Raw genomic sequence first — 22,031 nt, 5'->3', positions numbered from 1 at the left:
TCTCTCTCTGTAGGGTCGTCTTCCTCCCGGGGCTGGTCGGGGACTACTTCTTGGGTAGTGGCGGGGAGTAAAGGCATGTCCGCTCCCTCCTGGTCCCCACCGTGAGCTTGGTCAGTTACATTAGGACCTACTAGGGCCTCTGTGGTCGGGGAAACCTGGTCGTTAAGGTCAGACATAATTTTACTTTCTACTTTTACCGCGTTTACCGTTTGTCGAAGGCTAGGTAGTTGACTGACAGTGTAAGCCTCTAAGTACTGAGGTGTCTGTCGTCTGCGCCGCGGGCGTTCTAGGTTAGGAGGATCGTTTCGTGGAGTGTTCATCATAGGCCATTTCAATATTAATAACACTATATTAATATTACACTAGTTACCCTCCGGCTCGAAGGACCAATTGTAACTGAGGGGTACAATTCCCTGACTGTATTGTTAGATATGATATTTAATACCACTACCTCTTGTACTTTAACTTCTGGCCATCCAGTACATGATATAAGTATGATGAACACTTTCCCACCTGATGAAACGAATCCACACAAATGTACAAATCGAAGGTTTAATATAGCAAAAGGTATATACAACGTTCACTTGTTTACACTTATGATTTGAAATATGCACTTGTATGGCAAATGAGTATTCGTAGGTAAATCAACATTGAATGTCCAATCTCTGGTTACGCAGGGAGTAAGTATACAACCTGGATATTTAGGAAACTATAGCGATGGTACTTAAATGATTATAGCTGGATACACTAAGGGGGGGGGTGTCCCGCTGGTTGTAAGACAGTAGGAGGGGGGGGTTAGAGAAGCCGCTGGCGGTATCCCATCTGGCCGACGGTTTCTTGGGAGAATTCAAAGTCTTGAACACGGTGCCCACAGAACCTCGGTCCGCAGACGACTACAGCTGGACCCTCTGGTGGACGGTAGCTGCCGGTCCACAACGGAGAGACGTGAGGCGACCTCACTGGTGTAGAGCGCCGTCTCACCTTGCTCCTCTCCGGGGGGTAGTTCCAACACTCCGCAATGTTGGCCGTTATCCATGGAATAATCAAAGCACCCAAAGCATAATCCAAGCCGTGGAAGGCTCGCCGTCGTCCGGGTAGAGTAATCCAATATACAGGTCCAGTCGCCCTGGCCCGGAGCTCCTCGGATGCAAGCACCACTAGGGGTCTGCCCAGCCTGGTTAAGCGTCCAGATAACGTCAGGAACGATGGGGGTACTGATAACTTTAGAACTCTAACCGAACGATGCACCATACATAAATAGACTATTATTAGCTTAATAGAATACGTCCAACTCGACGGTATAGTGCCAAACTATGACTATTCAACTATTAATCTACACGATATCTCAATGCCTATTCTGAGGCCAAGTAGGCCTTACTACACCACACGTGCGTCGTGGGGAGGCTTCGCGTCTGTCACTCTGTTGGAGGGTAAAGAACTGGACTAAAAGAAAGTTCTACTTTACTTGCGCCATATATATATGCGCTGTGAACAAATAGTACCATTCGTATTTCGCCCGACATATTCCTGCGCGGAACCGGGGCTTGCCACGACATGTTGGGCGGCACGATTGAACTTGGACCTAGGGGTATGGCAACCTGGCGCCAGGTTCTCGTCCAATGGTAGAATGAAACTATTATGGGCTGTTTAGTAGACTAAAGGGATATTCAGTGCATATTGTACAAGGAATATACAGGGGATATCAAACGATATACAAATACAATTAAATATATATATATAAATAAATATATATATTCGGTTTAATCTGATCCTTCACAACAGTTAGCTTGCGGCTAACATTAGTTAGCTCGCGGCTAAAGTTAGTTAGCTCGTAGCTAACCTAACGTTATATAACCGAACAATACACACATGCCCCGAATGCGTACCGTTCGGTACGACCTCCACGGTTCGGGGCATGTGTGTATTGTTCGGTACACGGTTCGAATGCGTACCGTTCCACCCCTAGGTGATTCCCACCCCTATTCCCACCCCTATTGATAGGCGCCTTTAACTGGTTCTGCGCCAAAAACGAGTATACTCGTTATTGCCCGCCATGCGTTCAGTGCCAGAAACTAGTTAACTCGTTTTTGGGATCATTATTTAGTTTATTCGCTATATCTATTCATAATTCATGTCTGCAGCCTCTATATACCCTGGTGATTGTGTCTGAGCTGGCAGACGGTCAACACCGCCCTCTACTGCCTTGCGGAGCTATAGCATCTCCTTTTTTTGGGGGGGGGGGGGTCTTAGTTATATTTTGTTTTATTTTGTCTTTGTTTTTATTATTGAGTCTTTTTTTTGTCTTCTTCTCTCCTCTCTCTTTTTGTCACCTCCCCCACTTCCTTTTCCCTCTTTTATTTTATTTTTTCCCTCTTTCTCTCCTCTTTCCTCCCCAACTTCTGCTCATTCTAAGTTACCTGATGTGTACCAAAAAAAAATAATTCTAGTGGCCATCGCCTACTGGGAAAATAAAAAATAAAAAATAAAATAAAATGGGCTGGTGTGTTTTATGAGACAATCTGAGCCGTGCGGGCGGGGTTTAAATACTCGGGTGAGCCAGGGGAATATTCGATTTTTTTAGGGCAGTCCGGTAGAGAGAGAGAGGAAGAACGGGAGACAGAGCGGGGGGAAGACATTTGGCAAAGGACGCCGGGTCCGGGAATCGAACCCGGGTCAGCCGCTTCGCGACGCAGCACATTACATGGGTCGCCACTTGGGTGTCCGACCAATGTGAATATTAACCCCGCCCGCACGTCCGTGTATAATGCTCGGTAATGTCGGGGACATCGCTGTGGATAACTGGAATGGCGATGAGATAATTGGATTCTTTTTTTTTGCATTACATCAGAGACAAGGTAAGAACACTATATATGAAACCTTGCGTTGATCTGATATTTATTTCTACCGCGATCAAAGCTATTTGTGTGTAGGTGACGTGTATGTGCTTATTACCGTTGACTGCTGTGGGGGGCGGGGCGAGCGCCCCGCTACGATGGCCATTTCATGTATGCACAACGAGATATAATAATGATAATCTAGCGTTGATTTCAGGATGATTAGATAATCAGCCGAAAAATTACAACGTGATGACTGGATTACACTAAAATGCCTTTTTCTCATCTTTTTCCTGGAATTACTCAAAAGCACCCAAACCATACTCTATTCAAAATGGTATAAAACGAAAATGTACTGATGAAAAAACAATCTGTTTTGGGCATGTTGACTGGAAGCAACTCACTGACAGTCGACGGCGTTATTAGACCCATAGATGTAGATATATTTAAGATATATTTTAAGCACTCGCAAATGTCGCAGTCAAAAACTATATCCATTGAATAAAGACCTGGCGATGAAGGGGGATCAGCGCCCCCTGCTGCAGGCGGTCAATATGTTAAATAAAATGCATTATTATTATTATTACCACCACCAGGCCACCAGCTACCAGCCACCACCACCAGGCCAGCCCCAGGCTACCAGCCACGACCACCAGGCCAGACCCAGGCTACCAGCTACCAAAATCAGGCCAACACCAGGCTACCAGCTACCAGCCACCACCACCACCAGGCCAGCCCCAGGCTACCAGCCACCACCATCAGGCCAGCCCCAGGCTACCAGCCAACATTTTAATACAAGGAGAAGTGTGACGCTAGAAAGAGCTTTCAGTATCCCACCAAAGAGATTGCAGATGGACTGCAAAGGAGAAAACCCAGAGGAGGATCTGGTCTCTCTTGCTCAGGTAACAGAGTTACTACAACAGAGGAGGATCTGGTCTCTCAGGTAACAGAGTTACTACAACAGAGGAGGATCTGTTCTCTCGGGTAACAGAGTTACTACAACAGCAGAAAGACATCACTATGCACCGTCAACTCTCATAGAGAATAGGCTGGTTTTCAACACGGTTACATTTTTCAGGAACACTGTCTTTTCGTCTCAACCTGTTTTCTTATACAAACAAAACAAATTGTCAGATGCAGTCAGGTTCATTCTTATTTTACTAGGTCAGCCGATGATGGACAGACAGATTATGTTATGTCCAAAATCAAATGCTTTAACACTTTGAATGCCACCCACGAGTTTTCTCGTGTTATTACCCCCCGGGTTGAATGGCCACTCACGAGAATATTCGTTTTTTCTATATATATATATTTTTTTGCAATCTGAAATTATATTTCATCAACCGAGTCGACCGTTGGAAATTCAGCTACCTCAGGCGCTCAGATGTGAAAAAAGCACCCCTATCGTCTCCCAGGTGGTAATTCACCCTTTTGGATTGAACTCAATGCAAATTAATGAGAACAAAAAAACCCGCACTCCACATTTTACTTCTCACTCACGCAGCCGGCATCTACCAATATGTGTTTTACTGTATACACGGTGAATCAATAAAAATATCGATTTTTTCGAATGGTGATCAGGAATTGGAATAATCCATTTGGATACCATCTGATCTCAGGTAAGGAATCTATGTTACAAGTCTAAAGATAATCAGACTCGTTTTCACGGATATATAAGCTTTTATGTGATTATGTGATATTGCTGTTTCACTGTGCGCGCCGTCAGGAAATAGGAGAAGCGATTGTCAGCGTGCGGCACGAGCGTGCATGCATACACATATACTATCGATCATCTAGCGTTTATTTGAAAATGATTCATAAATAGGCCGACAAATGACAACGTTCTAGAATATTCCAGGAAAAGGCGATTATCAGGGAATCTCTTCTTTTTTCAGTGAAACCGAGTGCTTTTCAGAATGGTAGAACACGGAAATGAAGCGATAAAAAAACAATCTGCTTTGACAATGTTGACTGGAAATAGGTCATTGATAATGCGACGGGCAGATTAGAGACACATAGCCATAATTTAAAACATAGATTAGGCGATATTAACGTTAACATTGAAGTGGCCTTGGGCATTCAAGGGACTAATAATGAATTAAACTTGGGCAGTCAAAGTGTTAAAGAGGACGGTTGTTTATCGTGCCATCAATCATTGGAATAACTGCCCACTGAACATAAGTAAATTGAAAAGCAAAGTGTCTTTCAAATACCACCTGAGAATGCACTACTTAAATATGTGATCAAAATATTCTGATGTTTATAATGATGTCTACAATGTTTTACTGTTTTTAGATTACCATTGTTAATTAACACTTTGATTGCCTAAGGCTAAATTCATGATATACCATAGGTTGCCAGCTCTATTTGTCTATGGAGAAGTTCCCCTTCTTTGCAGGGCTATACCTTTTTAAATTCTATTGCTAAATTGCCATTATTAGGGCCCATTCAATGTCCTATATGTATTGTTCAGGGTGTATGAACGTTAAACTTTTTCATTCACATATTCATACTAAAATATGATATAAAGTATAAGTATGTTTTCATCTCTTTCTGCAGCTTTCTCCAGAACGTGATTTATAGCCCCAAATGCATTATATTGATGATCAAATACAGTTTGATGGCAATCGGCGCGATATAAAAAAATCCAACTGGACGGACTTCTGGAAGTTACTACACGTCATCTGATGTTGACCGGATGGGCGAGGGGGCGTTTATAATTCCGTGGGCAGCGTTATACCATTCATCTAATGTGGGTCAAATGTTCATCATAGCAGTTAGTGTCGAACACGGAAATATTACACGCTAAAACTCACCCCAGTCTCCACGGGCCGTTGGGCGATCAGCGTGGGGTAGACAGTTTTCCATTATGGGATGTAAAAATATCCGGTCCATTTCCAGCTTGTATAATAGTATATACGTCCAAATCATGTTGTTTATCGAGTTATTGGCAACGGATCGCTATGTATTGTGACGAGCTAGAGTGCCGGAACCTATACCGAGTGCCCGTAAGTAATATGGGTGAACAGCACATCGTCCAAGTAACTTCCTGTTTGGCGATTGCGCCGATCGGCCACCAGATGGCGCTCTTGAACCGCTAGAGGGTTCAGTGGGGCTTTTTGGTGGGTCTCAGGCCAGCGGATGGGAAATATGAATCCGATCACAGATTTTTGAAATATTGATATCAAAGACGAGTTACGGCGTCTTCGGCAACTTGAGCATGGCGGGGAAGGACGCCTAAACTCGTCTTCTGGCAGTTAAAGTGTTAAGTGAATTGTGATTGTCATATGCATCTCATGTATTGTTGTGTTTTGTGTTGTCTTTCTGTGTGGACCCCAGGAAGACTAGCTCACCACTTAGGTGGCAGCTAATGGGGATAATTTAAAACTTTAAACAATAAACAATAAACAATAAACATGTTTACTGCATACTTACAGCAGCAACAGCAGAACTTCAGAGGCTTTGATTGATTATAGACTCCACTAACACCAGGCTGGATGCTAGTGTGCATGACTGACCAAAATCATTTTCGAATAGTGGAGTACCTTCTGGCTAAGGTAAGGTATATTCTGTATGTCTATATCTATATGTCTATTTTACCGAACCTGAAACATGTTTCTGTAACGATCACAGTGTCGTATTTTACCGGACCTAAACCAGGCTTTTTGTAACGATCGCATTATGATTTTGTGAAGGCACATATGTACATGGTATATACCTTTGATTTGGGAGTATTTGGTGTTTCAGGCAATCAACCAGAATGATTTGGGCTTATTGCATATAACGCATCATATCTCACGATCTATGGAAAAAGATTGGATTATTTTGGAAATGGGCGATGTTTAGCGTGTAATAAACTACAAACTACAGTGTGTAAAAACAAACTTTTTTTTACATGTTGGACTATAACATCAACAGCAAAAAGACAGAGCTCATGGTTGTGGCCCCCAAGGCACTGCTCGGGAAGGTTGGAGATCTCCTCCTCCACGTTGACGGCTGTTCCATCTCCCCGTCTCTCGAAGTCCGTAACCTGGGCGTCACCCTTGACTCCACACTTTCATTTCACTCCCACATCAAATCTGTCACCAAGTCTGCCTTCTACCACCTCAGGAACATCTCCCGTCTCCGACCCTCACTCTCAGACTCTGTGGCGGAGACCCTGATCCACTCATTTGTCACCTCCCGGTTGGACTATTGTAATGGAGTCCTGTTCGGGGTACCCAGCAAAGCCCTGGACAGGCTCCAGTATGTCCAGAACTCAGCTGCCAGGGTTCTCACTCACACCAAGCCCTGGCAGCACATCACCCCCACCCTCATCCATCTCCACTGGCTTCCAGTCAGGTTCCGCATCACCTTCAAACTCCTGCTCCTCACCTACAAATCCCTCCATGCCCTCGCCCCCCGGTACCTGTCTGATCTCCTCCACCAGTACACTCCATCCCGGAACCTACGATCCTCTGATCTAGGTCTCCTCTCCATCCCTCGCACCAGGTTACGGACTTTTGGGGACAGAGCCTTCAGCGTGGCGTCCCCTACCCTCTGGAACTCTCTCCCCCCCGAAATCCGCAACGCCCCAACCCTGGACACCTTCAAATCCGCTCTAAAAACACACCTCTTCACCAAGGCTTTCCCCATCAGTTAGTTTTAGATTAAATTAGGTCCATTATCCCCTACTTTCCCTCATCCCCTCTTCCCCCTCCCCCCCTACTTTCCTTGCCCTATTTTTTGTCCTGATTGTAAAGCGACCTTGGGTTCTATGAAAGGCGCTATATAAATTTGATTTATTATTATTATTATTATTATTATAAATAGTGTCTGTCAAATGAGCCATACTATTGTCTCCATAGCTATAATATAGAATATACAATAGCTCCGCAAAGATCGTGAAATATCGTGAAAATGGTCAAGAAAAGATGGGGAAAGCTGAAAGAGTGAAGACCGAATTTTTTTTTTTATATTACAAATATATTGTTCTTTTCTGTTTCAGTTTAAATTCAGTTAAAATGTTGTTTCAGTTCAATTCAGTTATTCTTTTTAATAGAATGGATCATTAAAATCAAAGGGTATTGCACATAAATAGGCACTTCAAAATCTGAAGTTCAGATAATCTTTTCAGAACGTTGATCGGCTCAGCTGACGGACAATAAATCAAAATGACCATTCACCATCGTAGCCTATAATAACAGCATTGCATTGGCTATCGGTTTTAATAAACAAACAGAAACAGTAGCATGTGCATCTTTTAGATCAATTAGGCCATTAGGCTGCCTCTAAATATAAAAAGGAATTAAATAAGAATAGTTTGGTTCAATAAAAAAAAAGTATTTTATATAAAAAAATTCAATAAATATTAATGTTTTAAAATTATATATAATAATAAGAAATTCGACTCAGACATGAAAATCGAATCGAATCCCTACAAGCCACCAGCAGTATAACACACAGTCTCTCTTCCAAACAGTCTCAGATAGCCACTGGCACGTCTCAAGCTGCCAGCAGTATCACAGTCTCTCTTCCAAACAGTCTCAGAGAGCCACTGGCACGTCTCAAGCTGCCAACACTATCACACAGTCTCTCTTCCAAGGACAAACCTCACCTGCAACACCCACTAGGGCTGGGCGTTTAATCGAAATAAAATCGTGATCTCGATTCATAGACCTATTGTAAATGTAAATGTATTGTAGACCTATGCAATCTAATTTAAAAATTATGACGATTCTTTTAATCCTTTTTTTTGTATTCATTTTTTTTTAAACTTTTTACTTAACTTTTTTAAATGATAAAGATTCTGACTTGAGTTATTTTGTATGTTACAAGAGACTTTTAAGTTTAAGTCAAGCACTTTGATATGTTATGTTGTCTGTTTAAGAAAGAGTGCAATAAATAATTGTATTGAAAAAATAAGAATTGTGTGAGAGAATCGTGATCTCAATTCTTAGAGAGAAAAATCGTGATTCACATTTGAGCAAGAATCGCCCAGTCCTAACACCCACTATCCACACAATGCAGTAGCAGGGGTGTAACGGTACGTGTATTCGTCCCACGAATTTACGGTACGGCCGTCACGGTGCGGTACGTGCAGCCATACAAAGAATGCGCCTCACAGCGCAAACACACCAGTCGCACATGCAGGCACTCGCGAGGTCCGTGCGAGAACAGTGCACGTGGCCGGGCACACAGAGTCCGACTTCAGAGCGGGCGAAAGTGCACGGAGAAAGGCACATTTACATTGGAACAGCTGCAGGGTCATTACAATTTTACAGTTTTCTTTCGTTTTCTTGTTCGCCCAATAATGTTAACCAAATGAAACCAATGGAACACACCAACAAACACACCAACATTCTCCCCTGCCGGACTCGAGTAGGGTAAATCTGCAGTGCCACAGCCCCATACATTGCCGGACTCACAGGCACAGCTGATCAAATAAAAAAAATAAACATACTTTTCCTATAGAAAACTATTCTATTTAATAATAATAATAATTATTATTATTATTATCATAAATATAATATATAAATAAAATAAATATATATAATGATAATTATTATAAATATTTGTTTTCTGTTGTACCGAACTCGTACCAAACCGTGACCCCAATACCGAGGTACGTACCAAACCGTGGCTTCTGTGTACCGTTGCACCCTACAATGCAGTAATTACAGCTGACGCACGCACGCACACACACACACACACACACACACACACACACACACACACACACACACACACACACACACACACACACACACACACACACACACACACACACACACACACACACACACACACACACACACACACACACACACACACACACACACACACACACACACACACACACACACACACACACACCTTCACTATAAACATTAATTATGGTAATGAGTGGGTTTGACTATATAATTATCAACACACAGTAGGCTGGACTGAACCCTCGTCAGCCAAGCTGTGCGTGGCATATTATAAGACATGTATGCTAAGCTCTCTTGCCAATGACCTTGACCATGGTAGAGACATTACAACTGACCCATCTCAAGCCCTGCCCTCTTTTCTTGATCCTCCCATCACAACTGTTGCTTCCCTCGCCCCCAGACAACTGGAAGCAACGGTTGCGATTAGAGGATCAAGAAAAGAGGACGGGCTTGAGATAGGTCAATTGAAGTTGGTCCCACGGGTGTCTGTCTGTGGCTGTCAATACTCCTAAGTGGTTAGGGTGTAGAGAATCATTTCCCTACAGGGATTAATGAAGTTAAACTTGACTTAATATGGTATCCGACCAACTGCACAGGTCGTCCAGGATTTAGCAGATTCTCTGTAATTAAACAATGCTTGCTTTGCAGGGTTTTTATATATAAAAGTGCACGGCTATAAATGCAAGTAATTTAAATGCAATCTACTTGTTGGCAAGAGCTTTTATTAGGCCATTAGTTGCTGACTGAATGAAGAAAACATCCACACTCAGATCTACACTATGCAACAATCGCTTTTTTTTATTGCAAGCGTTCAGTCAAAGACCTTCTTCAAAGCAACGGATGCGAGAGGTTTTCATTTGACTGAATGTAGTGTAATGTCTCAATCTTCCTAACACACACACACACCTCTCCTCTCCCCAGTGAAGGGCACTACATCCTCTCTGTCCTCGTGTTCCAGAGCTTCCTTCTCCAGGTAGCTGAGCAGTCGTTCCCTGTCGTAGGTCCCTGTGTCTTTCTTTACCGTCTGGTCCTTCTGATGCATGCCTGCTGGGAGGAGTGCATTCTGGAGGAGACAGTTAAACAGCAGGACAGTTAGTTGGTAAAGAGATGTATATTCAGAGTATATACTAACTGGTTAACTGTGTTAAATTGATACTTTTAAGAGGAGTTTACAAAATTTGTCACAAAATGGGAGTGCTTTAAGTCCATGAAGAAAGCACAACCGGTGTGTGTGCCCTAATGGCCCTAAGAGAAAGCCCTTTTTGTTGTAAGTCCGTTGGAGAATGAGACCCAATGTGTTCCAACCACTGTTTGAGCATTTTCCATCAGGGTTTGTGTGGTTACCCTGTTGGCCAGGTCACCCCTCTGTTTAAACGGAAAATAAATAAACCTCCAAGAGCCCAGGAGAGATTTCATTCTACTCCACTGCTCTGCTCACAAATAAACACACAAACACTTGGCAGCCTGTTGATGGGAGCTAAACTGCCCCCCCCCCCCCCCCCTGGAACATCAGAGCTGTTCTCTGAGCCAGGGGCGTTGGAGGACCGACGGCGGCTGCTTTGATGTTAAATGCTGATAAGAACAATATGTTGTCTGTTTTTCCTCAAGTATGATACCTTCCGTCTTATTAGTCTGTCTTTTATTTCTCCACATGACCACCAAATAACTTCCACCTTCAACCCTCTTTCTAACTCCTTCTGCCTCTCGCTCACCTTCAACCCTCTTTCTAACTCCTTCTGCCTCTCACTCACCTTCAACCCTCTTTCTAACTCCTTCTGCCTCTCACTCACCTTCAACCCTCTTTCTAACTCCTTCTGCCTCTCGCTCACCTTCAACACTCTTTCTAACTCATTCTGCCTCTCGCTCACCTTCAACCCTCTTTCTAACTCCTTCTGCCTCCTTCAACCCTCTTTCTAACTCCTGCCTCTCACTCACCTTCAACCCTCTTTCTAACTCCTTCTGCCTCCTTCAACCCTCTTTCTAACTCCTGCCTCTTGCTCAGCTTCAACTAGAGCCATATGAAATCCGCGTTCACGGAATCGCGGACGGAATCGCGGAATTGACCAATAAAAATGGAATCAACTGCAAAACGTGGAATATTGCAGAATTTGGCCTAATCTGGACTGAAATTCCGTTTTTGGGTGGAACGCTTGGTGCACACGCGACCGGGGAGGCGGACGCTAGAGCGGGTTACACACAACACAGGCAGTCTCCCAAGCGTCTCGCTGCTTCGGTGTTTACATCGTCAAGAAGCTAATAAATTCCCCAATAAGCCCTCAATTCAGAGCAGAGCAGTATCCTAATGACTTTTATGCCTCCGGCGATAAGGTGTTTTGCTAATTCTGTCAACGTTCCGTTATGTAACGTTAGGACATGATCGCTTCTTGCTAAATCTAGTGCACCCATCCATTTGTTTAATGCAAACGAGTCATTATACACTGCCCTTTATAATCGAAATAAACTTAAATAGCTATGAAACGTTTTACAGTACATAGGACTATAGATGGAAATGATAGCTTCTTGCTAGATCTGGTTGATTGATTGAAAACTTTATTAACAGATTGCAGAATGGGTACAATACAGTACAGCTCAATACACACAATTGTTAAGGGGATGCAGACCAGAGAGAGACTTTCGTCTTGTTTACATCAGGGTCCCCCATTTTCAATTCATTTGTTTAATGCAAACGATTGTCATTATACACTGTCCTTTATAAACGAAATAAACTAAACTAAAGGTGCCTAAATTATGCATTACTATATTTCATCACAATAAAATAGATATAGCTATAGCTACTGACATTGTGATAATGTCAGTAGTAGCTAGCTGTATCTATTGTTTACACTTGAAATGTGTATTTTTATTTTGTCACAATATTATTTGAAAAGTATTGTGTAAAATGTAACTGTATTTCTGAGTTGCAGCACTTAAAAACATTAAATGGACTGTTATATCATATTCTATTGTAGACATTTATTCATTCCCACTTATTAGACACTATTTCTGGTGGTAAAATGAGCATAAAAAGCAAAATACAGAATTCTGAAATATTAAAACGGAAAAAACGGAATTTGGGAAAAAATAAAATGGAATTTGGAAAATAATAAAACGGATTTCATATGGCTCTACTTCAACCCTCTTTCTAACTCCTTCAAACCTCTTTCTAACTCCTTCTGCCCCCTGCTCACCTTGGCTAATGACGCCCACTAATGGCTATGATAGGGGAAACATTGGGGGGGGGTGTAAATCTGTTATAGGCTACTCTTTTTGACATTATCTTCAACAATCCTGATGCAGAAACAGAGATCTATCTATTTTGTTCAAAAGGAAGATAGATTTGTATTTATATATTTATATCATGGGCTATATACCATACCATATATATATATATATATATATATATATATATATATATATATATATATATATATACATATGTCTAAAAATAATATTTTTTAAATAAATTGTGAAAACTGTGAGACTGATATTTCCTCAGACAATAATCATACCATCAAAATCTCAAATCATGACATCCCTAGTCTGTGGCGACACTGATACAGTAGTTGTCTGAAAACAAATCTAGGGAAACACTGATAGCTGCCTACTATAAACCTTAGGGTTACAAAGCCTTCATATTGTGCGTGTAGTTCTGCTCGGACAAGCTGTTGGATTTAGCAAGCTACCGGTGGATCTATAGTTTGCGGTCATGAGTTGAAAAGTTGAAATCATATCACAAGACCCAAAAAAACCTGTGCCAAAAAAACCTGTGCCAGGCAGCTGTACCGAGCCTTTACCTCAGGGTCCATCTCCTCCAGGGCCGGCTCCAGCTGTTTGAGCTCCTCGGCAGACAACTGGTTAAGGATCTCATCCTCGTCGATCTCCTTGTACTTGTCCAGGTCCTTCTTGTAGGACAGTGCCATGGTCCCTGCTACAGCTAGCTCGCTACGTACTACTACAGCAACACGCAGAACAGAACGTCTACTGCTCCTCAGGATCCCAGCTTCAGAACCAGAGGCTACCTAGACAGAAGATGAGAGAAAAACTCATTTTGTTTAGCTGCATTTAAAACATAATAAAAACATTATTCACACATTAAAAAGGTAATGAGTGATTACAACAAGAGCACAATAGCGGTCTCTCAGTCAACATTAGACCTCTGGTCACACACTAGGGGTGGGAATCACCAGTTTCATAACGAAACGATATGATATTTGCCGATATCACAAAGTCTGCCACGATACGATACGATTCGATTCAGGTGCCTGCGATCGATATGAGACGATATTATATGAATACACAGGGTACAAAATAGTTAGACGCCCAGCGCCACTGGCTTGTAGATTTATTCTTTGGCGATTAGAATTTAAGGTCTGCCCGCCACCTGGCGGCTAACAAAATACACTGCATCTACCGCTTCTCCTTCGCTCCATTCCACTCCCTCCAGGCCGCTCACAGTGGTTTAACACTGATGTAATATACATGATGTAGTACAATGCCAAAGCAACAGATGGCGATGTACAAACATGAAGGTCATTTTCAACCAATGAGAAGGGTGAACCTGTGATATCCTGTTCAGGCTTTGTCACTCACATTCTGTTAGAAAAAGTTTTGACGCCATTGTTGTTGTCGTTAGCTTACATGCTAACGTTAATGGCAGCGACCATAGCATTGTGGCTAGGCTAGCTATCATCGCTTAATAGAGCTAGTGAATGGATAAACAACGTTATTTAACATTGCAGAATGGGTACAATTACAATGTGGCTCAATACAAACAATTGTTAAGGGGCCCAGGGGGTGTAGACTGTTGTAGTTTGAGCTAATTTACACCATGCTCCAAAAAAGAAAAATCTGCCGAGCGATGTGACGCGGGGAGCGCTCGATTCAAGGTGAGCGGTGAGCGACTTGGGGGCGGGGTCAACATGAGCGATTAGCGGAGCAATTCGTTTCCTTATATCGCTTCCTCCAGGGTTCCAACTTGTGTTGACAAAATGCAACCCTGTTCAGCTACGGGGAATCAGCGCTCTCTCTCTAGACTAGAAAGGTGCACTCAGTAGAGCACAGATGTCCGCCAGGGCGGCAGCCACACGTAATAATAATAATAATAATAGATTGGATTTGTAATGCACTTTTTGTTCACTGGGATCCCAAAGTGCTACACTTCATGGTTAAAACAGTTAAAAAAATAGAAATAAAATGTGTGTCCCGACCCCACTTCTATGTTTCAATAAATTATTTGCATTTAAAACTATTAACGCCGACTCATTCCTTCAGTCCACTCAAAATTATGCTAATATTCCTTATGTTGTTTATGATATTAATTGAAAATAGCATATGAGAGTATTATATGTAATAATAACACATGGCGATATACTAAAAAGCTATTTATAATTTTTGGCTAGTAAAAAATCTGCCCGGCTGGTACTTTAAAAAATCTACCAGCCAAATGGCTGGTAAGTCAAAAAGTTAAGTTTGTTCCCTGTATACATGTGTACAATCTATTGTTTTTAATACAAATAGACCTCCTGTTCACTATAAAGTGCCATGTTTTGATATATTGAGCTTTAAACTTTAAGTAAACATTTTTGGAACTCACAACATGCAACCTAAAACCCCTTCCTCTCCCAAACCGTTCCTACAATTGTTTTATGATGATCATGAATACATTTATTATGTATTGTATTTTTTATGTTTAAATATCAACATTATATGTCCACCCTCAGTACATTTACTATCAATTAGGGTTGGGAATCACCAGAGGCCTCACAATACGATACTATCACGATACTTGAGTCACAATACGATATTATTGCGATACTAAATATATTGCTATATGCTGAGTATTGCGATATTAATATTTTGCGATATATTGCGATTTATTACCTTTGTTCACCTGCAAAGTAAAACTTTGTCAACATATTTTATCTAATAAAATAAAGTGCAGTCTGTTCATCTCACTTCAATAATTTTTATTGCAGAACATGGTCTTTTCTCAAGATGTCAGATGTCAACACTGTACAACACTGAATGCACATGTGTGCGTGTGGACTAGGGCTGGGCGATATGACGATATTATATAAATATCGGGTACAGTTCATTAACGATACATAGGCCTGCCACGATAACAAATTTTGCTGGGCGATTAATTGCCCCCGAAAATATCGCGATAAGCGATATTATTGCGACCGGTTAAAAAAAAATTGAGAAATTTATTTCCCAAAACTTTTATTTTGAAGCCCACCGCTCCGTCTTTTCCGGTTTAAGACTTTTATTTTGAAGCCCACCGACCGGACCGGAAGTATTGTTGCGATTATCCTAGCCGACAACTTGTCTCGTCTGGTTGTGTTTTTTAGTTTTAACGTTAGCTACTAACGTTAGATGCAGCTACTACAGGCAATCAACGATGAGGAGGACGCGTCAAAGCCGTATATAATAGAATAGCTGTGGTGCGTAGGCACTGCAGCACGACTCGAAAACGACCCGTTATAATAAATTAATTCATGTTTAACTTGTCCCCGTCTCCAGTGCTTTGACTAGCCCCACCCGTTCATTGTAAACAATGATGCATGTAATTGTATTAACGTTATTCTGTGTTATTCTAACGTTACACTACAAATAACGCTACTTGGTTAAAAGGAGCAACACTATTGAGAAATGTAGGTAAGCTAAATATGTGGCGTTGCTACTGCCCCACGGAGCTCCCGTGCTGTGCTCTGTAGTAACGCCAGCGGCCAACCCACACGGAGAGTGACTGACAAGGGGCACTGGTTCCGCCTCATTAAAACAAACGCGCAAATAGCAATTAATCGCGCCCGTCAAAATCATTGCATTCATTTTAATTATCGCGGCAATTAATCGATTTATTGCTTATCGCGGCAGGCCTAACGATACACTTTTTAAACGTATCGTGGATATCGTGATGTTTTGACCAAGAGGCTTGTGTCGCGTCAATCTGGTCCACACGTTGACACTTTTGAACAGCGCCGCCCCACACACACACTACTGCATCAAAAGTTGCTACTTATGATAACAAAGGCAATTGTTTTGTGGCATTAACGTTATATAGTTACACTTTCAATAACATCCGCGTATTTACATAGCAACGACCGAGGTCGACCTAGATATAGCAAGCGTTAGTCGTTCATATCTCAAAGAAAGAAAACTCAAAATGTGAAACAGTCTGTATATTGTAAGTCTATGCAAGCCGACATCTTGAAAAATTGTGACGGCCTGTCAGCCGTCATTGACAAAATGGAATATGCAGAAGGACAATCGAGAAGGAGCAACTTGGTTCTTGACGGCATCTGTGAGGAGCCTGGGGAGACCTGGGCGCAAACCGAGGAAAAGCTCACTGGGAAGCCAGCCGCTCACAACACCAGACCCAGACCCGAAGTGGTGAAGTTCTTGAGGTTCAAGGACAGATCAGCGGTTTTAAGGGAGCCAAAAATCTAAGAGGGATGAACATCTACATTAATGAAGATTACACCGACACAGTGAGAATGAAAAGGAAAGAGCTACTCCCTAAATTGAGGGAAGCCCGGGAGAGGGGTGAGATTGCCTTTCTGAGACATGACAAGCTCAGAAAACTGCAATGTATAGAGCCATAACATATTGGAATAGGATCCCGTTACATATCATACGGACGGAAAACAAGGACAGTTTCAAAAAGAAAATTAAAGGAGCCATAATCTGGAAGGAAATCAATATATGTCATGTGTAACGGGTGTAAAACTCACTCCCCAGAGGCACACAAACTGAGCGCTTAGGAGGGAATTCCTTTCTTGGCGCAGCGGTTTGTGATGTCGCCCGCAGTGCGGACGCCTGGGGTTCGACTCCCACTCAAGGCATGGTCGAATTCGTGGCAGGGGCGAGTTGCCTCTGTTACACTGGTGCCGTAGACCCGGATGCCTTGGGTGGTGTGAGTTTAGGGGGGGTGAATGTAACGGGTGTAAAACTCACTCCCCAGAGGCACACAAACTGAGCGCTTAGGAGGGAATTCCTTTCTTGGCGCAGCGGTTTGTGATGTCGCCCGCAGTGCGGACGCCTGGGGTTCGACTCCCACTCAAGGCATGGTCGAATTCGTGGCAGGGGCGAGTTGCCTCTGTTACACATGCATGAGTGTAGCTGCAGCCATGTTATCCAAACTTCTTCTGTATACTTTGTTTTTGTTTTAAAGGTATGGTGAAATGGATTCACCTATGACATTCTTTTGTTTAATTTTGTATTGATGTATGTGATATATATGACTGATTTATACTGAATGTTTCATATTTGTAGGGATGCACCGAAAATGATCGGCCGAAAATGGTTAAAAATATATTTTCGGCTTTCGGCCGAAAGGGTTTTAGCACCGAAAATATAGGGCTGGGCGATATAACGATAACGATAAATATCGCGATATATTTTAATAATCGATATCGAATATCGAAATTTAAAAAAAAATCGAAAAATCGTTTTTTTTTTTTTTTTTTTTTTTTACCTGCAACAGGGCAGTTTTAAAACCAGAGACAGTGGACAGACTTGTCTTTCTTGCCTGCAACTTAAAGTAATGGCTTTGCTTGTCCAAATGACAATACTGACCAAATTCAGATTTCTTTTTCTCTTGTCCATTTATTTTGTTTGCTTTCTAATTTAAAATACATTTTGAAACCGTCTGTACACAGTAGGCTATGTGTGCTAGCAGAACTAGACTCCAGTCACGAGTCACAGTCCACCAAAAAAGCGCCAAAAGATCGAAAATAAACTAGCAGAGCCAGAACTGTTCAACTCCTCTGGAGCCACAGCCAGCAGAGAAGCCGGTTTACTTTAGCTTTTAAACCAGCTGCAGCCTGAGAACTGAAGTGTGAGGGGATGTAACACTAAAGATGGCGGCAATGACAAAGAATTGCTGTAAAATAAACATACATCTGTTGTTAAAAAAAAAAAAAAAAAAATGTTTTTTTTTTTTTTTTTATATATATTTATAACAATTCGATAATTATCGATATCGAGAAATAAAATAAAATTATCATATCGTTATCGCGATATGATTTTTTTCCATATCGCCCAGCCCTACGAAAATATATCACAGAATGTCAAAGAACAGGGTTACGTAACGTAACGTTAGTAACCTAAAGTGTTGTGATGACGTAATCAAAACGTGGCTACAAACTTTGCGCAACGTATAACGTGAGCAGCTTGGCAGCTCTTCCTGCGTTCTGCAGCCTGTGATAACTAACTCCTCTTGGGAGTCGCGCTGTTTCTATGTAAACTCCGCGAGCAACGCATCCAATAAATGAGTCTTTAACATGCTTTATATCCTCGCCTTTACTATATGCCCGTCGCGGTTAAAACCTTTTAAACTAATGTTAGCGTTGAGCTAGCTAACAACGCTTCCGGTCGTCTTTCACTCGTCTCTCGTAAGCTACATCATCCCCCGCTAAGAGTCACGGGAGATAGTAAATACAACAGTCCTTCCACAATTCCATGAATTATGACAGTAGCCACTACATTAACATCATTAAGTCTGCTATAAGCTATTATCCCTCTCGTTTGTGTGTCTTTATGCAGATCTTTATGCAGTTTTAAAGCACCTTGGCTTTGTTCTGAATGCACTTTGTTGTAGTTATCCTACAGAGAAAAGAAAATGCACTTGACTTTAATGCACATTTTGTTGTATGCAAAGAGAAAATGTTTAAATTGTACAATCTTTCAGCAGTCAGTCTGGAATTAATGTATGCATTCAAACGTGCTGAATACATGTTTTATGGGCCCATAATAGTGATAATTAATATTATTTAAGTTAAGTTTTGCCATAATCATGTCTTTTGCCATAATCAGGTAGCTAAAAAAATTAAATACATTATATATATATTTATATTAATCATTTTCGGCCTTTCGGCATTCGGTTTTCGGCCAACTGTTTCCTATTTTCGGTATCGGTTTCGGCCAAGAATTTCCCATTCGGTGCATCCCACTACATATTTGTATATATCTGTGCAGACCCCAGGAAGAATAGTCAATACGTTGGTGATGACTAATGGGGATCCTAATAAACATAAACTTGGCAATAAACACCTTTCTGATTCTGATGGTTGCCGGCTTGGTAGTGGTGGCTTGTTGCTTGAAGCACAGCAACTAACTGTGAGACTGGTGCTGCAGGGGCCTCAGTCTGTAACTAACTGAGAGACTGGTGCTGGAGGGGCCTCAGTCTGTAACTAACTGAGAGACTGGTGCTGGAGGGGCCTCAGTCTGTAATTAACTGAGACTGGTGCTGGAGGGGCCTCAGTCTGTACCAACTAACTGAGAGACTGGTGCTGGAGGGGCCTCAGTCTGTAATTAACTGAGACTGGTGCTGGAGGGGCCTCAGTCTGTATCGTTTGCTTAAAAAAATATATTTACCCAGTAGCTGCTGCTAGCTGGAGTCTTTTGAGCCTGGTCTGTAGGAAAAGGTCATAAGTCCTGCCTGTCTTGTGATCCTGTTACCTCCTCCCTCCTCTTCATCTCTTTCTATCTCTCTGGACACTTTGTAGTAATCTATTTGTGTACTTTGCATCACTTCATAACGGGTGTAGACAGAGAAATATGTTTTTTTTTTTTTTATCCACTTTTTCTCCCATTTTCTATATTTTCTCCCATCCCAATTTCGTATCATCCAATTCAACCCTCCCCTGTCACGGTCACGGACGCTGTTTCTTGCCTCCCACAAGCCGGCTGCAATGTGGACTAAGTCATACATAGCACAAGTCCCCTCCGGTACTTGAGGTAACAGCAGTCGCATCTTTTCACCTGCGCAGCTCGATCTCTCAGTGGCGAGGAGTAACGCGTGGGAGGCTCACGCTGCCCCCGACACTTCCTGATTCTACTGCGCAGGCGCACCAACCGACCTGTAGGAGTCGCTGTCCACAACGCCCGATCCCCACCCATCAGTTTCCCACCCCCTAATACGGCCAATGTGTATTAGTACGGACGACCAGCTAAACTGAAAGCAATGTGGAGCGCTGGGCTCGAACAGGCAAGCCCAGCGTCTCCAGTATTCGTGGTGAGCGCCTTGCCCACTACGCCACGTAGCCGCCCTAGACAGAGAAATATGTTATTGTGAAAAAAAAATTGAATAAATAATACACTGTTGCATAATGTCCATTTAGTTATTTATTAACTAAGAATGAGTTTTGATAATGGATGATTTATACATGGGGTTGAGCTGAACTTTATGGTGTTGTATTGTTAGTCGTACTGTCACTTTAGGTGGTGGGGTTCACTGGGGTTTGGCTGCAATAGTAGTATTCATATGGGATTTCATTCTCCTTTTAACATTTTACGGAGAAAGGGGGTGAGCTCAGGAGAGGGTGAGGTTTGATTGATTGATTGATTGATTGAATTGATTGAAAACTTTATTAACAGATTTATGGGTACAGTACAGCTCAATACATACAATTGTTAAGGGGATGCAGACCAGAGAAAGACTTTCGTCTTGTTTACATCAGGGTCCCCCATGGTCAGGAGAGAGGGGGTGAGTTCAGGAGAAATGGGGTGAGCTCAGGAGAGAGGGGTGAGTTCATGAGAGAGGGGGTGAGCTCAGGAGACAGGGGGTGAGTTCAGGAGAGAGGGGTGAGTTCAGGAGAGAGGGGTGAGCTCAGGAGAGAGGGGTGAGACAGGGGGGGGTGAGTTGAGGAGAGAGGGGTGAGTTCGTGAGAGAGGGGTGAGTTCGTGAGAGAGGGGTGAGTTCAGGAGAGAGGGGGTGAGTTCAGGAGAGAGGGGGTGAGTTCAGGAGAGAGGGGGTGAGCTCAGGGAGTGTATATTTTCTATTGACTGCAAGTATTGCAAGTGCGCAAGTAACGCAAGATCGCAACAGTATTAGTTTATGTATGTACGTGTGTTTCATTAAGTGAAAGAATAAATAGTATAAAAGCATATTCTGGACATGGAACTGAATTATTATACGATGCGCGTCACAGTGTTTATACTCCTCTGGGTCTTTTTATTGACAGCCTACATACAGGAGCCGCAACCGTTCCTTTCGAGCCGCTGCTGCAAGAAATGAGCAATAAGAGGAAAACAATGTGAACATAATTGTACTTACAGATGTTGTGGTGTCCACAGTCTGATCCGTTTCCACAAGAAGAACGTTTTGATCCAGATGTGAAGTCTTGGTCCCGTACAGTTCTGCCACAGAGACGTTAGCAAGAGACTCGTTTAATTGTATCCAACATGTCTCTGGTCCGACTCACAACAAAGGGAACACCCTTGATCTTGTTCACAATTGGGTTAAAAGTCAGTATAATGTTTGCACGGAGGAGTTGACGGTGACCGATCACAAATGTGTTGTTTAACTTGTCCTTTGATAGCGGTTTTGTACCAGAGAAGCGAGTTAAAAGCTCCCGCATTGTAAACAGCCTGGCTGTAGCAACGTTTGCTGCTAGTTGTAACAGTGATGCACAGCCATTTTAGATGACGTCACGCCCCTCGTAACTCGCTCCGTCCAATAGTATCCAGCTGCACGCAGGCCGGCAGCGGCAGACCGCGATAT

The 22,031-nt window shown here is 42.4% G+C and overlaps 1 protein-coding gene across 1 annotated transcript in view; it reads right to left on the bottom strand.

Annotated features, from left to right (window-relative positions):
- Window positions 1-21,801, bottom strand: part of LOC311233355 (tropomodulin-3-like) — a gene marked incomplete at its 3' end in the record, with an annotated part of 31,520 nt that extends 9,719 nt beyond the window's left edge. The window contains exons 1-3 of the mRNA XM_084320330.1: window positions 21,585-21,801; window positions 13,321-13,545; window positions 10,433-10,589 (exon numbers count right to left, since the gene is read on the bottom strand). Coding sequence (XP_084176456.1) covers window positions 10,433-10,589; window positions 13,321-13,446 — 283 coding nt within the window. The 5' untranslated portion in view covers window positions 13,447-13,545; window positions 21,585-21,801. The remainder of the gene's footprint in view (window positions 1-10,432; window positions 10,590-13,320; window positions 13,546-21,584) is intronic.
- Between the last annotated feature and the right edge of the window lie 230 nt (window positions 21,802-22,031).

Source organism: Notolepis coatsorum (genome assembly GCF_963971535.1).
Source record: "Notolepis coatsorum genome assembly, chromosome: 8".
NCBI lineage: Eukaryota > Metazoa > Chordata > Actinopteri > Aulopiformes > Paralepididae > Notolepis > Notolepis coatsorum.
Note: the sequence above shows the minus strand (reverse complement) of the source record. Positions and strands in the feature narration are given on the sequence as shown.